Below are 16,933 nucleotides of genomic sequence, written 5' to 3'. Positions count from 1 at the left end.
GCAACAGGACTGCGGTGGAAATAGTAGACAGTTTCAACTACCTTGGAGTTCACATCTCGCATTCCCTGTCATAGTCCTGCCACATCAACACCCTGACGAAGAAGCCAGTCAGCGTCTCCAACACATCAGATGCCCCTCAGAAGGGACTTCAACCTACTCTTCAAAGAGCTGTGGCGCCTCTAACACCTGCACCATCCTCACTGGGAATATTACAGCCCAATTTGGGAACAGCATCGATCAGGACAGGCTGGTGTGAAAAGCTGAGTGCTTTTGCTTCCTAAAGGCCAATACAGAGAATGAGGAGGAGCTTCTTCCTTCAGGCTATCCGGGCTCTCAACCAGGACAATAACTGGGTCTAAATATACATAGCATGACTTAAAAATACTGTAGCACTGAGCCAGTGCAGAACCACGGTCAGAGACAGGACACAAGTCATCAGTGCCCTTTAACTATCTTGAACAATAACAGGAGAGCAGAGCATAAACAGACAGAATTTTCCAGGAAGGGTAAGCAACCCGGATAGGCAATTCAGAAAGGACAGAGAGCCTAGTAGACATTAGGATGAATAATTAAGCACCAGGAGCAGAGGGGATGCTTCCATCACCACACTACCCCCCCCCCCCCCAGCTAAACATCTGCTACACAACACAACAGCACATAGCCAAAGAGATCTTATCAGTACAAAGTCCTGAAAGCATAAGAGCTCCCTGCTTTTCTGACGAGACCTCTGACCAAGACCACCAGCCACCACGTCCTGGACCCTTCTAGAGGTTGTTGAGATAAGACAAACCATAACTACCACCTGTCAGATGTTGGTCCTCCATGTACCACCTGTCTTGAGGCCAGGGCAACACCTTGTACTCTTCACCATGTTCCTCAAACCATTGATGAACAATGCATGCAGTGTGCCAGGGAACATTATGAGCAGAGTTTAACATGGACACTCTTTGCTCTCATATGCAAAAGGATGTGATGCACTGACAAACTTCATCCAGTAACTCTAGTATCTCTGTGACTCTGTGATCAAAGTAGCCCTTTTCCTAGTTTAGAGCAGGCAGGAAAGCCTTTGTTACCTGCACACATCAATGAGTCTTGGGCACCAAATACCCTGTTAGGAGCCGGTAGGTACTCACCATTGCAGACCAGGAGAACCCCACTAGCCTCTCTTTTGAAGGTGCTCTAACCCGGTTATCTGGCCCTAATGATTTGGCCCTTGTGAAAGTTGTTGTGATCTTCATGCCTGCCCATTTCTCCCACATACATGTCTTTGAGAGCCAACTGTTCACTTACCGTCCAACATATATCCTAGATCCTCACAAGCAACATTGTTACGAGTTAATCATTATTTGCTTCACCTGTTATAACGTTTCAGTTCATCTGTGTGCACTCAGCCAACCCAGGCAGTGACTGTACATTTACATTGTACATTACACTGACGTTACATGTTATTTACACATCCTCATTGACCGATAAATGTTGATATTGTTAAAATGAATCCTAATGTAGACTTTTCCGTTTCCTTTTAACTTCATTACCATTTGCAGTGTATAAAATCATCTTATTCCAAACAAGACTACAGATGGCCCAGGGTTGTGAGTCTGAATCTCGAGCCATGCCCATGCTCTCTCTCTGTGTGGGTAGATGGTGCTCTCTCCACACATCACTTTTAAACAATGTTGGCCAGCACAGGCATCTGTGGACCTGGCGCTTTCCTCAGAGCGTGTCGGCTGCCTGGTGATTCCGCAATGGTGGCAGTTTGCAAAGTGGAGGCACGTTAAGTGCTCCTAATGTGGGGAGCATTGCTAGTGCTAGGGGGAGTTACGAGTGGGTGGGTTAATTGCCAGGACCAGATTGGGAGAAAATAGTAAAATTTCGACAAACAAATTCTAGAAGAAAACATGAATAGAGACACATTGGTATAAATGCATTTTCTAAGAAGCTGTATGAAGATAGCAAAACTACACATTTCTGAACACGTTACTAAATGATTGGCTTCATATAATGTCAAGAATTTCTTGCAAAGTCTTCTTTTTTGTGTTTGATCAGTCAGTATGGAAATCAGGCAGTTTTACAAGAAGAATGAAAGCAGACACTGTAGCTCATGAAGTCTGACTTCAGTGCCTTTTTACTAGTAACACCAGTGCATATCAACAGCATTTACACAAAAACACACAACAAATCAAATGTGAAAACTGTTCTGTACTGTGTGATATCAGTTTTGATTTGGCGTTGTCGCTCCTAATAAAAGATGCAGCAGCTGAGCTGTTGAAATAGCATTAGGGACGATTTCTCAGACACAGATAAAAAGTCTAGTGCTGGGCTTGATTGCAATTGTAGTGGTGTTTCATTCATCCTGTTTAGTTTAATCTGGGTCTGTGATACCGTCCCTAAAAGCTTGTAATAAATCAGAAACCATCATTAAAAAGCAACTGACTGTTTTTAAGAAGGTATTATTGAAACTTAGACTTCCAGTGTTCCTCAATGCTAATCCTTGAGAGGTTCAGCAGCACACACTTTAGGTATTTGAGCTGGTAAAAGCACAACTAACTTCATGAGTTTATTCTAAGGGATGATGTCTTTAAATCATTAGATTAGATTCAAAGCAATATCTGAAGATGTATTTATTGCACTGCAGAACAGAAGAATGTGTAGGTGACGTTGGACTATTGTGCTAAAATATCAGTGTTTTACTCTATTTTACTGTTGACTTTTGATATTTCAGCATCTGCCCATCATTTTCATTTCTATGCATCCCTTTAATGTGTTGAATGGGAGCAGGGAAATTACTAGCACAGGCAGTAAGGACGTACAGTGTAATCTGCTGATCACTAACCAACCATTCTGGATAGCTGCCTTGCTGCAGAGTTTTGTTTGCATAACTGGCCAAATCTAGACACGTTTCGGTAGAAGATCTTGGCATATGAACAGAGTGTGTCCGATGCATCTTTTGCATCATGTCCGCTGAACAATATAACAATATAATTGCTGCACTCTTTTACAACAAACAAATTATAAGAATATGCTTTTTTGGTAGACAAGTGATCACACTGATGACTGGTGTCAGTCTGGTATGCTCCATATGTTTTTGGAGCCTGAATTGTCAGTAACATCGGTCTGGATGGCTTCTGGCAGTTTACTGGCACGTATTGTAGATCTGGATTTGCTTGTTGATGGCATCCAGAATCGCCTTCATTTTATCTTCCAGGCCATCTAGCTGGCTGGCTTTTCCTTCCAATGTCTTCTGATTCTTCTCATAGTTTTTCTCAAGTGCTAAAGACACACAAAGAGAACAGAGATAGGGTGTCACCAGTCTAGCTGATATACATGTTTGCCTACCATATGTCCACAAGAGGGCAACATCACATAATGCACTAATAATTAGAGAAACACATACAACTACAAAAATTCAGAATTAGAGATGAAAAAAAAAAAAACACTGGGGAAAAGTTAATGTGTGTTGGAGTCAATTGCATGAAGTGACTGAAAGAGTAGATATATACTGCATGGGTTGTATTAAAATAGAACAGACCCCAGTCATCTAGCTTTCCTAGCATTTTCTCTCTACGTTCCACTCACCTGCCAGTCTCTGCAGTTTGTCCTGCGCATCCTTAAGCAGCTGCTTTGCTTCATCCCTCAGCTGCTCTGCTTTTTTCTTGGCATCCTTCACTGCATTCGCTTTCCTGCCTACTAGATCCTGAACAGTGCGGTACTTATCCGAAAGTTCACCATCCAGAATCTGAATAAGGAGAGTTGAAGACGTTAGTAAAGGAGAAAGTCAAAGCAAAGCCAATGACAAGCAAATAATGTACAACCATGCGCACCTGCTTTGCTTCATTAGCCTTGCCTTGAGCCCCATTAGCAGCTTCCTCAGCTCGTGCTGCAACCAAGCTGTTGTTGGCTCGTTTAGCCTTCAAGGCTTCTATTTGCCTCCCCAGTTTATCCAGCTTGTCCATGGCATCGTTCAGGTCCTTCTCACTGGCTGAGGTTTCTGACTGAATCTTTTAAAAAACAAAATGTGTGTCAACTTAAAAATAATCAACAGTTCAAGTTTAGGTCAAAACTTAATGAAGTTGTACCTCAGCTAGTCGGTTTTCAGTCATGCCAATGTCACCCTTTGCTCTCTGGATGGCCTTCTCAGCAGCTGCCTGAGCTCTTTGCGCATCATCCAGTGCCTGTTTTACACTGTCTGCTGTATTCTTTGCTCTGTCTGCCTTATTCCTTTAGGAAATTAATTTGTCATTGACAAGAAACAAAATATAATATCAATATAAATATGACAGAAATATTTATATACCTGGCTTTTCTGGCCTCAGTCAACAACTGTTCAGCTTTGCGGACGTCATCTTGTGTCTGCTCCAGAATGGCATCCACGTTGGACAGACTCCTGACACGATCTTTAATCTCGTCAGCAAGATGTTTGATCTGCTGAGGTGAGGCTGGGATGGACAGCTCAAGAACCCGATTGGCCACTGCTTCAATGCTGTCAGGGTCAGCTCCCTCTTCTATAGAAGTCCAAGCACCCCACACAGTCAGTTTACAGTAAAGATACTGCCACCGTACCTCAAATATAAGGCTTGTGTAATATCTACAGCCAGTGTAGCTGTAGATATTGCACAATATGACAGTGAATAATAAACAGACATGCATATGACTGACTAGGCTTTGTATAATGCTTATGCTTTATTAAGTACAACTTAACCAAAGAAGACCAAACAAGAAGCATCAATGAATTTGCATGCTGTGTTAGATGCAGCAACTCACGCATAAGAAAGCCACGAATCTGTTTGATGAGGTCACGCAAGTCGTTGTTGGAACGCTCCACTTTCTTCTTGGTATCACTGGCTTTCTTAAGAGCAGCCTGAGCTTTGTCCTTGGCCTCCTGAGCCTTCGTCTTTGCATCCGCCACCTGAATAAGCCAAACAAGGATAGAACTCTTTATACCACTTTTCTAATATCCTCTTGTGTTCTTCGTTTAAGTTGCTCTTGTTGCTGGTTATTGGTTTGGCTTCACTTTAGGTTTTTGATAACAAGTGAGCTTATAACTGTTCACCTGCTTGAAGAGTTCTTCTACTTCTCCCATGGCTTTAATGAGCTCCTTCTCTGCATGTTTGGATCTTTCCAGGGCATTATCAGCTGCTGCAACAGCCCCATTACAGTTCAGTCCCCCACAGTGTCTGTGTTCGCCATCACGACAACCAACACCACCACAAGGGCTCTCTCCACATGGGACATCACCTGGGGCTCCACATACCTGAGATGATGAACAACACATGAACATAGACTGAGTCAGTAAGTGTGGATTTGTACTTTCTAGTTGTAAAGGCAGGTTTCTTATATCCCAGGTGCAACATTTAAATCTCTGACCTTCTCATTGATCTTCTTAATGTCAAGACCCTGTGCTTTTGCATTCAGATCAGTGAGGGCTCGCTTGTTCGCAGCATTCTTGCGGTTGAAGTCATCTTTCTTCTCTGCAATGAGTCGCTCTGTCTTCTTGCGGGTGTCTGCTGATTGGCTCACAGTACTAGGGGTGTCAGTAGTGGACTGGTTGGCACGGCGCTCTGCATCTCGAGACTTGTTGTAGGAGGCACGGATGCTGTCGTATGCACCTGCCGTAGGAAGACAAGGAGACTGTTAGACTAAAAGTAAAACTGAAAGAAAATACATGCATAGGTGTCCTCTGAAGATAGCTGTCCAAAGCTCACCCAAGAAGTTGGAGTTTTTAAGGATGTCTAGCTGGCGGCTGAGCTGCTCAGAAGTCAGGTTAAGCTCTCTGGCCTCTCGCTCCAGTTTGCTCAATTCATTGCTGGCCTCATAGTTACTGTCCTGTACAGCAGTCAGGTCGCCCTCCAGACGGTTCAGTGTGTCAGTTGTGTCACCAATACGAGACCTGGCAGAGCACAAAAACGAGAAGTGCAAATACTGGTGACAGTGGCGGAAGCAGATGATGGCACTGATGGCACAAGAAAAAAGCATTGTTTAATGCAGTATTTCCGACAAGAAATCAGTGTTTTACCTGAGCTCTTCTATCATGCCCATTAGAGCAGTCACAGCCTCAGCAGTGGCATTGCGTGCATTCACAATGCTCTGTGCTTGTGCTAGCTTTTCTTCCAGCTCCTTGAAACTCTTCTCATAGGCTCCAGTTAGGCCTGTGTTCTGGATCTCCTGAGCACGGGCTGCAAGAGCCTTGGTTTTAGTGGCTAGGTCTTGGACGATGCGGTCCCAGTCCCCAAAACACTGGTGACAAGGCTGACAGTCTGGGAAAGTGCCCGAGAAGCCACGGGCACACTGATCACAGCGGACACCAGATACGCCCTGCCGGCAAGCACAGTGGCCTGTCACACGATTACACTGTGAGCTCTGAATGCCCCTACGGTCACAGTCACAGGCTGCAGAGACAGAGGCAGAGAATCAGGTCAGATAAGCAAAGGGCTTTACTAAGATCATTTGATTTAGGATCATTTAAAAGAACTGTTTAACAAGAGATATTTGTAAAAAAAAACCTAGTTCCTGTTTTATTATGGCACTGAGTTGTTTTAAATGAAATTCAGGCATGTCTATAGATAGTGACATACAAGCAGAAATAGTAGCAACCACATTTCATAACAATGCAGTATTTAGTTCAGTGCAGTGTGTTTTAAGACCATACCTCTGCACAAGATTCTGGGATCTCCCCAATAGTTCTCTTGGCAGTCCCTGCAAGTCCTTCCACCAAAGCCATCACGGCACTGGCACTGACCTGTGAACTGAGGGAGAACATGATACACATGTCACATTCTAACCGTCCTATCCTATAAAGAAGACTATGCTTTTTGAGAGAGTGCGAGAGACAGGTACCTCATTGCAGGCAGATGTGTAGGCATTATTTGGGTCACAGCCACAGGATTCGCAGCCTCGTCCACTGGCCAGGTTCCAGAAGTTTGGGGCACAGTGGTCACAGGTAAGCCCGATGACATGAGGCAGACACTGACACTGTCCTGTGGAACGCTGGCACAAGCAGTCCTCTCGGGATAGACACTGACTACGCTCTGTACCCAGGAAGTTGCAGGTGCACTCTGGGAAGATAAAGAAAATGCATAAATGGGCATGTAACCCAATGATGACACTATTTAAAAAAAATCAAATATACACAACCCCTTACCCTAAATCAAGTCAATCAGCCAAGACAGGCTTGTGTCTGTGTGCCCCGAACTGTGGGTACTGAACCTGATGTAGTTTGATTATTTAGGCTTTCAGTTTGGCTTTTGTTGTTGGAAGGTGGGTGACTGCCACTTTCCCCATAGCAGAATAGGATTCAGTTCACTGGTTGATCATGCACAGCACACTACTCCAATAAGATCATATTTACACCTGGCCAAACATTTCATATCTAGATAGTGTCTGCATATTCTTTGGCCATATTCCCTTTACACTTTTCACTAAACTGCATACCCAGTGTGACCAGATGAGATCCATTACTTTCCATGTCGACACATAAATATGTTTTTCTTCCTGTAACTGATCTCTGGCTGCCTCTGAATGTGGTTTGAGTGATTTGATTGTAATCATAATGCATCCTGGGAGTTTACACCTGGGATTTTACACCTGAAATCTGAATGTGTTTGGATCATCAAAAATGCATGTTAATACCAGGTGTAAACAGCCTCTAAGAGTCCTTTGGCACAACTCTTAACTCTATATTTACATACCTGTGTAATGTTTTAAATGTTCAAAGGTTGCTCTGGATAATATCAAAATGTAAAAATATTAGGAAAATATTTTAAATGTAAATTCTGCTTATAGGCTTCATTTGCTTATATTACTTCTTAGCTACATTAACATTTTGCTCTGAAAGTATCGAATACATGTGGGGTATGAAAAAAGTGGGTTTTGTGTGTGTGTTTTTTTTTTTTTTTACCAAAATTTAAAACCATTTAAAAGCAACATTATGTAGCATTTTACCTTGAAATAACAGCTACAGAATCAAGGTGATGCTCCACTGACCTGTGATAAGGAGAGTAGCGTCTCTATCATTGCTACTCTATCAGGCTCGGCACCCTGCAAACTGTACTATGCAACTTTGATGAAGTGAGCAGGGCAACACTTGTGAGAACAGGTGTGATGCTGTGTAACACAAGTCATACATGGCTAAAAATATTGCCACTTTAGTCCACATGATTCTGTTACTTTCAGCTACAGTTCTGTATCTCTCATTTTGTCCAGAAGTGCATGTGTAAAGCATGTCCTTTAAGGGTGGGTCAAAGTGGGTTCAAATTACATTTGCCAACTGTAAGGGCAGCCAGGAACAAGATTTACCAGTACTTCCATAATTTTGGTTTAAACACTCACTCCTGCAGTTGCGACGAGAGCCATCCCCATAGTAGCCGCTCTTGCAAACACCGCAGTCAGGCCCCTCTGTGTTGTAGAGACATTTACGACACTCTCCAGTCCTCCTATCACACGCCTCAGGATCTGACAGGTCGATGTTGTTGCTACATCGACAGGGCTGGCACCGCCCACCAGGCTGAGAGGGATTACCATAGTATCCAGGAGCACATTCCTCACAGCGCACACCTAGTGGAGACAGTGTTCAAAGTTAGAGATAACTGAGCAGTGATATGAGGGAAAAAAAGCAGTGCTGCAGTGAAAGACATGGAAAGTGCATTTAAGTGCACTACAAGCTGGTCAGGGTTTAAAAGAATTAACAGGCCGAATTCCAGCCTGAAGCAATATATCCCGCAGACATTTGTTATGTAAATGTCATGTTTATGACACAGAAGGGAGCAGTTCATGCCCCAGCCTTGAGGTCTTCGGATTCTAAATGCCAAAACCCTGTCACTTACATCATAACACAAATGGAGTGAATACCAGTTTAGGAAAAACCAATGTAAAAAGAACAAGAGCATGACATTCCCTCCCTTTTAACAGAGTTCATGCAACTTTTCATTAATCTTGTCTAACTGCAGGGCAAGACTTAGAGATAAGCATGGGTGGGATCAGCAAAGCTGGAATCTTCCAAAACACTGAAGCTCACTTTAGATTTTCCTTGGCAAAGGCAGTGAAAGCATGAAACTAACACATTGATTAAACAGAAAAGGAAGAAAAGAGGACATTCTTGGTTCTCCCCTTGTGGTAGGCTGTGGTATGGCACAGAAATGCTGCTGTTGTTCAAATGTCTCTTCACTCCTCTTTATGCCTACACTGTGGCATAAAAACACTACACTGAAAGAAACATCAGTTTTATAATCGATAAGTTCTACAAAGCTTTGTGAACAGTAAATTTGCTGTACTCATGCAGTATTATACTGCAGAGCCTGAAATCTTTTTAACATATGTGTACCCAGTTGTGTACATAGTAAGGTAAAGTTATACTTATGTAAAACACTGAATGAATTATAAACAAGTGGTTACAATCACTAGTCCTAAATGACACTGTGAGACTGTGAGTGAATGTATATTAGGAGCATGTATAAACCACAAAGGGAAGGCATGTTATATTAGAGCATAATAATATGTAAGTATAGAATGTTTCCAACCACAAATGTTATATAAAGTCTAGAGGGACTGCTGTCCAGAAGATATCAGCTTTGGGGCTATGATGGAAACCCAACTACCTTCTGGAAAGCAGCTTACAGCAAATGCAGTGGTATGTACAAGTTTTGGCTCCGTGGTCAAAATATCTGTTACCATGAACAGCTACGTAGAAAATGAGCTGAATCTCTTGAGAGCCCCAAAAGATTTGAGCTCTCAGTTAACTTTTACCATCAGGGTCATCATTAGGAAAGGTCAATGAACTTCGAAAACAAGTCATGTGGACTGATGATGGTGGCTGCAATGAAAAAAGGCTGCAGAATTTCATAAAAAGTACACCTCTCCAACTGTTAAGCATTGGGGTGGATCCATCATACTTTGGCCTTGTGTTGTAGCCAGTGGCACAGGAAACATTTCTGTGTAGAGGGAAGAATGGATTCAATTATATCCTGGATGCAAACCCTACAGAAGTAATGGAATACACCTCCCAATCCACAATGGACTACCTCAAGAGGCACAAGCTGAAGTTTTTCATGCTCCTTACAGTCTTCTAAACAAAAATAAGAGCAGCAAAATATAGACAATCATACAGAACTGAAAGCCTTGCATCAACAAATAGGTGAACAGGAATTCTCCAAACAAGAACTGAAAGACTGGCTGGCTACAAAAAGTGTTTTCAAGCTATGATACTTGCCAAAGGGGTTGTTACTAAGTATTGACCATGCATCATTGGTTCGGGCCCTTTTTTGTTATTTTGAAACTGTAGAAGATGGTAATAAAAAGTGATCTACCTAGAACATACACAATCAGCCATAACACCTGCCTAATATTGAGTAGGTCTCCCTTGTGCCACCACAACATATTTGACCATTTAAGGCATGGCCATCACAAGACTCCTTAAGGCATCCTGTGGTACCAGGCACCAAGACGTTAGCAGCATTTCCTTTAAGTCCTGTAAGTCCTGTAAGTTGATGCAATTCTTGGAGTTGGGGATTGCATCAGTGGTGCCCATGAGCCTGTTGCCAATTCACTGGTTGTCTTTTGCTTGTGGATTATTCACACTTGCTGCCTAATATATCCTACCCCTTGACAAATGCCACTGTACATATAAAATCTAAGTTTTTCAATGTAGTGCTAATGTAACGGCTGATCTGTGTATGCGTCACCTTTAACTTCATGCCTTTTAAAACATCATGCCATCTTTTACTCACAGTAACTCTCTTTTCACAGTAACAGAGATTTTAACCAGGGGTGCCTACACCTTTGCATGGCACTGTAACATTAGATTGAGAAAAACAAATATCAAATAATCTTTATCAAATAATCAATAATCTTTTCACTGAACATGGCCAAGACAACACCTGATGCCCAAGCTAACTCCCTTGTGGAAATAATGAAGTGCAAACACATTGGACTGCTTCAGGTATTGACTTTCCTCTCTGGTGATGTGTTTATTATCTGTACTACTAATTGGCTAACAACCAGCCTGGGCAAGCAAAGCCAGCACTTCCAAGTAACAGCTTATTGGTCTCAAACACTGGTTCAGGTACAGAGGCTGCAGGTTCCTTTCACACATCAACATTTGGTCTGGTGAGTCAAAACTGCTCTTGGATCAGTCTCTGGGGCTCTGCATATTAACATGGCGTGTGTGGTGGTACAGCACCGAAAAACGGGACTGGGGTGCTGAAAGCCATGCGCAGGGAGGACAGAGGGAGTGGTGGAGGGTTGAGTGGCAGAGGTGAGGGAGGGATCTCCATGGCTACTCACGCTTGAGGACTGTCCCTCCAGAGCGCTTAACAATCCCTGTGTTCAGACGATTAGGAGGAAATGTCAGACAACAGACAACATCACTTCACATCAGTCCAAAGCCACAGAACAGGATTCATCTGTGATGATCATACTTACTGCATCACTCTGAATGCAGTTGGACTCAGGGAAGGTTGCCATTTGGTAGCTGACCAAGTACCTACCAAGCAACCTTTCCATATTTAGGATGACATACAAAAACTATCCTATTTTCATTTTCATCCCAACCCCCTCTGTTGCAGATATCTTTAAAGCATGAAGTGTAACAACCACATCTTGCCACTGTCTTGTGCAAAAAAAGTGTCACACACCTGTGTAACCCTGTTTACAGTTGCAGACCACTTGTCTGTTGTGGTTGTCTTGGTAACAGGAAGCAGCAAAATGACGTCCACTGTTGGGTCCATCTGGACAAGGGCAAGGACGACATTGGTTTCCTGAGCCCAAGACTGGATTTCCATAGTATCCACTGGCACACCTGCATAAAAAAGATGTTTATTGTGTATAATGTGTAATTTGTTTATTTAAAATTAAAATATGAATGTGTAAAAGTTACTACTACTACTACTACTACTACTACTAATAATAATAATAAGGTTAATTTATATAGTAGCTTTCTAATACACAATGTCACTTTACAAAGCAGGACCAATATTACAAGGAGGTGGAGGAGAGAGGTTTCCGCATTCTGCATACACGAGGAAATCAATGAAAGTACGTATGGTATGTTTTGAACAGAGGCTGGGAGACTGTGGTAGTGAGTTCCATAGTAAGAGCCATAACACTAACTGAAATTCCTCACACGCAAATCATCTGTGAACTGTCATCTGTATTCTTTACCACTACACATCTTTTCCTAGACATCCTTATAGTTGCCCTTACTTTTCACACTTGTCTCCTGCTGTGTTACTCCTGCAGTTGATGCAGGCACCAGTCCTCTGGTGGCACTCTTCTGCATGACCGTTACACTGACAAGGTCTGCAGGTAGGGAAGCCCCAGTGTCCAGCCTGGCAGCCATCACAGCGCTGACCAAATGCGCCTGGCAGACATGGGCACTGTCCCGTATACTTATCACAGAAACGACCACGAGAGCCCTCCTGACTACACTCACATGCTAGACATGCAGAGAGAGAAAGACAGAGAGTGCATATGTTCATAATTATCAGTGTTAAATTAATGCAGGGATTTGAATATCTGACTTAATCTACTTCTTCAATATCACACAGTCAGCTGACATGGACCCGATTTTCCAACAAAAACAAACATAATATTTGGCAAAATACCCAATGACTTCTATCATATGTGTCATATAGTCCTGTTCTATTTTAGGAAATTCAGAAAAAACTTATAGTACTAATGGTTCAAATAATTTTAAGAATCTCACATTTGCATCCTGAAGGTCCGAAGCCGTAGGTTCCTGGAGCACATTTATCACAGCGCCTTCCAATTATGTTTGGCCTACAGCGACACTGACCTCCACGCACATCACAGTCAGAGCTGACAGATCCCTGTGGATCACACTGGCAAGCTGGGTGGAAGATATATAAGATGTGATTTGATATGATTAGATAACAATACTGAAATACTGTTAAAGCACCTCAGTCACTACTTTCTACTCTCTCAACCACAAACCCCTCCCTTTCTGACACTCAGGTAACTCACACAGTGCTCCGTTGTTAATGATGGCTGACATGCTGGTGATAAGCTTGGCACACACGTCACTCAAAGCTGGACGAGACACACTCTTTGCACTCTCATGGCACCGGTGACGTTCATAACTCTGTTTACGAGCCAGAGAGGCGGAGTCACCCGCTACAAACATCTCCAGAGAGGAGTAACGAGGGAACAGGGCGATCTGCAAGAAGAACAGTTAGTATGAGAGGGCAGAAATGTATTTACTCAGGTTCATTTTTAAAAATGGCTTTTTTTACTTACGGAGTCTATTAGTATGTTTGCATTGCTGAAGCCAGGAATGCTATTTTTGTCTGCGTAGCGAACAAACTCCAGACGGAGAGTGTATCTCACTCCTTTCTCTAAGCACACAGGTTGGGGCAGAACCATGAACCTAGAGCAGAGCAAAACACACTAACCATGTTGTTCAGAGACAAAATAGAAAAGAACAGTGCAGGAGAGAAGAACATCCTTATTCACACATACATGCAAAAATAAACCCATTACATCCATATAATGTATGTAATGAGAGCATATAACTGTAACCTTTTTCACCTCAAATTATTTTATTTCAAACTATTGATGTAGTGATGAAAGTCTGGAGAAACTATTTAAACAAAACTAATAATAAAAACAAGGCAGTAGGGCTTTGCAATCAAATTCATACAGGTTTGCAATCAAATGATTTGCAATCAAATGGTTTGCAATCAAATTCATACAGGCAACAGATAAACAGATAACACCACCACCTACCATTGCGTTACAACAACACCATGTGGGAGACCAGGGTTCGATTCCTGGTCTGGATGACTATGCTGCGCTACACCAATAAGAGTCCCTGGGCAAGACTCCTAACACTACATTGGCCCTCCTCTGTAATACGAGTAACCTTGTAAGTCGCTCTGGATAAGAGCGTCTGCTAAATGCCATAAATGTAAATGTAAATGTAAATGCTAGTTTAACCAAATTAACCAAAGTTGGTCATTCTGAACCTTGTTATTTATTTAAAAAAGAAATATATTTTTTAATTCTATTAATACGTTCGCTACTGTGTGTAGTCACATGACTCCACTCTGTCTAGTCTGCAATATGGAAGCATCATAGAGGAAAACTCAAACACTGTGACGACTGACCAACTCAAGCAGCTTATACAATCCCGCATTAATTGCAACCAAGCTAAAATGTTTAATTCATCGTGATACTGATTTGAGGTTATATCGCCGTGCACTACAAGACAGTAAGGCTTCTACTTTTAAAAATAGCCAGAAAAGTTTATTTTGGTGGATAAAGACATAAAGACTTACAGATAATCTACTGTAGCAATATTCTGGGCTGGTGTGTGAAAGCATGTGTATGTATATGTGTGTTTGAGGCAGACCTGGATCCAGAAGGAAGGGAGACAGTCAGTAGATCATCTGCAGGGATGGTGTTTCCACATGGGCTGCTGGTGGGGATCGGACCAGGTCTCACAACAGTTATTCGGACTTCCTCCCAGTCCCGGGGCATCTATCAAACACACACACAAAACACACATACACACAAACTCACTCAGCTTTATACACAATCACATGAACAGGTACTCACAGTCTTTACCATATGAGAGGGTAATTACCTGGGGCTCATAGCGAATGAGAACATCATACTCCATAGAGTAAGGGATATTGCTGATGATAAACTCTAGACTGCCTCCTTCAGGAGCCCGTGCAAAGCCGGTGCCAGTCCATGAGGCTACACGACCCGGCTGGTGCTCCCTCTCTTCAACAGTACAACCCTATAAACACACACACAAAACCATGACAATTGGTTTGCAATCAAATTCATACAGGCCGCTCTCAAACTCAAATCTGATCAAGTTATGTTTGGTCCAAATTCAAAACAGAACAAAACATAATCAATTAGCAGCATGCTTTATAGTTAAAACAAATGGAGCAACCAACTTGAATTCATAACTCGTGCTGATTGTTTACATTTGAGATGAGTGAAAAAAATTGTCAGTTCTTTTTTTGTTGAACGTTTTGTTTTACAGATTGTTTTAAGTCTGCTTTTACCTGACCCAGTTTGGCTAGTTCCGCCTCATAAAGGTAGTAGTCCAAGGCCATGAAGAAATACCCAGACTCCACCTGGGCACACTGGCGGCCTACCATGTGACTGCGGCAGAGACACTGGCCTGATTCCACTGAGCACCTGGTGACAAGTTCAAATATATTAGTTATATTATGTAGAAAAAATGAAAAGCAAACTTTGGGGACCATGTATGGTCTGAACCTAGAAAACTTTTTTTTCCCATTCTTCCTTTCAAAGGCTTCTGGTCCTGTTATTTTGGGGTCTATCTACAGATTTTTGAGGTTTAGGTCAGGACACTGTGAGGACACTGCTTGTTCCTCTTGAAGTTTTTAGGTGTGTTTAGGTGATCATTATTCTGCTGAAAAAAACTATCCTCTTTTCATATTTAGCTTTTTTACAGAAGGTGTGATGTTTGTCTTTAACATTTGCTGGCATTAATTAATTCTGAATTAATTCTTCACTTTACAAGTGTTCCCCAATGGCTGCAACACAAGCCCAAAGCCTGATCAATTTATATCATATCATAAGTTTTGCAGTAACAGACATTTTGGGGTGCCCAAACGTTTGCATACCACTTTATATATATATATATATATATATATATATATATATATATATATATATATATATATATATATATATATATATATATTCATAAAAAATTAAAAGCATAAACTTTTATGGAAATAGTGTCCTACACACAGAACTTACTGGTTGTCTACAGCTCCCCCTATGTCACAGTCACATCCTCTGCAGCCACTGGCATCATGGCTTAAGGCCCAGTGCTCTGGCTAATGGAACAAACACAACACAGAAAAAGACAGGTGTGAGCACTGAAGGACATTATACCATTATAATGTGGTTCATGGTACCAAAATAACAACATTCAGTGCATGTACTGTTAAACTAGAATTGCACCTACATCTATAAAAACATATCAAATCAGCTGGGACACTAGTCAAAAAGACTTCTGACTAGCCTTGTAAACTGATAGGACACCAGAGTAAGGTAAAAGGCATGCCGTGCTTGTCTAATTTCAGGATGTGTCTCTTTCCTTGCTGTCCATTTTAAGCCTCGTGTAACCCAATACCAGCCAGGGGGCCTTGTATCCTCGAGCTAAATGTAGGTGACAACCCACTGTGCTGCTCAGATTTGTGGGTACTATAACTGGCCAAATACAAGATGGATCACCAATCAGAATGAACCAGTTCTGGGAGATGAATAATCTAAATGTGCCTTTGTATAATAAATAACTATTATAGCTTATATGCTTATATATTACTGTAATGCAACAACATTACAGTAATCACATACAAATTTCATTTACATTTACAGCATTTGTCAGATGCTCTTACCCAGAGCAGCATATGACTTAATCAAGTTACAGAGGTAGGTAAATGTAACATTATCAGTCTTGCCCAAATACTCTTGGTATATTCTGGTGTTTTCACCAAAGTTGGGAACTGTACCCCAGTCTGTTACATGGAATGTAGCAGTGTTGCCCATCACAAAACATCAACTGTTTAAGATTAAATATTAATGTCAACAACAACAACAACAAACTAAAATAAAATAACAGCATAACATTAAGAAGTATCATGTGTTTAAACCAGTTTTAAAATGACCTGATGTCTGTTAAATGTTGAGGAAGGTCAATACAAAGGTATAGATTTACAAATGTGCATGCCATGCCCACTTTGCTTACCAGGCACTGATTGCAGCTGCGGCCAGTGACCAGGCGTTTGCAGTAGCAGTCCCCCTGAACAGGGTCACACTGAGCGCTGCCAGACACTGTTCCTCTGGGGTCACATTTACATGCTAATGGTAGGCACAGCAGAGAAGATAATCAGCCATGAAATTAGTCATAGATCATCAGTCATAAATTAGA

At 41.9% G+C, this 16,933-nt stretch overlaps 1 protein-coding gene across 2 annotated transcripts in view; it reads right to left on the bottom strand.

Annotated features, from left to right (window-relative positions):
- Positions 1-2,099: 2,099 nt before the first annotated feature.
- lamb2 (laminin, beta 2 (laminin S)) overlaps positions 2,100-16,933 on the bottom strand; it is a 40,380-nt gene continuing 25,546 nt past the window's right edge. Inside the window, exons 12-35 of one of the 2 annotated variants that reach the window (XM_072656565.1) lie at positions 16,751-16,863; positions 15,757-15,836; positions 15,030-15,165; positions 14,594-14,752; positions 14,360-14,487; positions 13,246-13,375; positions 12,973-13,165; positions 12,695-12,838; positions 12,193-12,424; positions 11,625-11,788; positions 11,275-11,310; positions 8,326-8,550; positions 6,835-7,052; positions 6,647-6,743; positions 6,014-6,386; positions 5,703-5,887; positions 5,365-5,606; positions 5,051-5,251; positions 4,762-4,906; positions 4,295-4,502; positions 4,077-4,218; positions 3,822-3,998; positions 3,577-3,736; positions 2,100-3,270 (exon numbers count right to left, since the gene is read on the bottom strand). In XM_072656565.1, the coding sequence (XP_072512666.1) occupies positions 3,134-3,270; positions 3,577-3,736; positions 3,822-3,998; positions 4,077-4,218; positions 4,295-4,502; positions 4,762-4,906; positions 5,051-5,251; positions 5,365-5,606; positions 5,703-5,887; positions 6,014-6,386; positions 6,647-6,743; positions 6,835-7,052; positions 8,326-8,550; positions 11,275-11,310; positions 11,625-11,788; positions 12,193-12,424; positions 12,695-12,838; positions 12,973-13,165; positions 13,246-13,375; positions 14,360-14,487; positions 14,594-14,752; positions 15,030-15,165; positions 15,757-15,836; positions 16,751-16,863 (4,025 nt within the window). In that variant the 3' untranslated portion in view covers positions 2,100-3,133. The remainder of the gene's footprint in view (positions 3,271-3,576; positions 3,737-3,821; positions 3,999-4,076; positions 4,219-4,294; positions 4,503-4,761; positions 4,907-5,050; positions 5,252-5,364; positions 5,607-5,702; positions 5,888-6,013; positions 6,387-6,646; positions 6,744-6,834; positions 7,053-8,325; positions 8,551-11,274; positions 11,311-11,624; positions 11,789-12,192; positions 12,425-12,694; positions 12,839-12,972; positions 13,166-13,245; positions 13,376-14,359; positions 14,488-14,593; positions 14,753-15,029; positions 15,166-15,756; positions 15,837-16,750; positions 16,864-16,933) is intronic. The other variant, XM_072656567.1, reaches the window with a different exon arrangement.

This window comes from Salminus brasiliensis, chromosome 14 (genome assembly GCF_030463535.1).
Source record: "Salminus brasiliensis chromosome 14, fSalBra1.hap2, whole genome shotgun sequence".
NCBI classification, from domain to species: Eukaryota; Metazoa; Chordata; class Actinopteri; order Characiformes; family Bryconidae; genus Salminus; species Salminus brasiliensis.
Note: the sequence above shows the minus strand (reverse complement) of the source record. Positions and strands in the feature narration are given on the sequence as shown.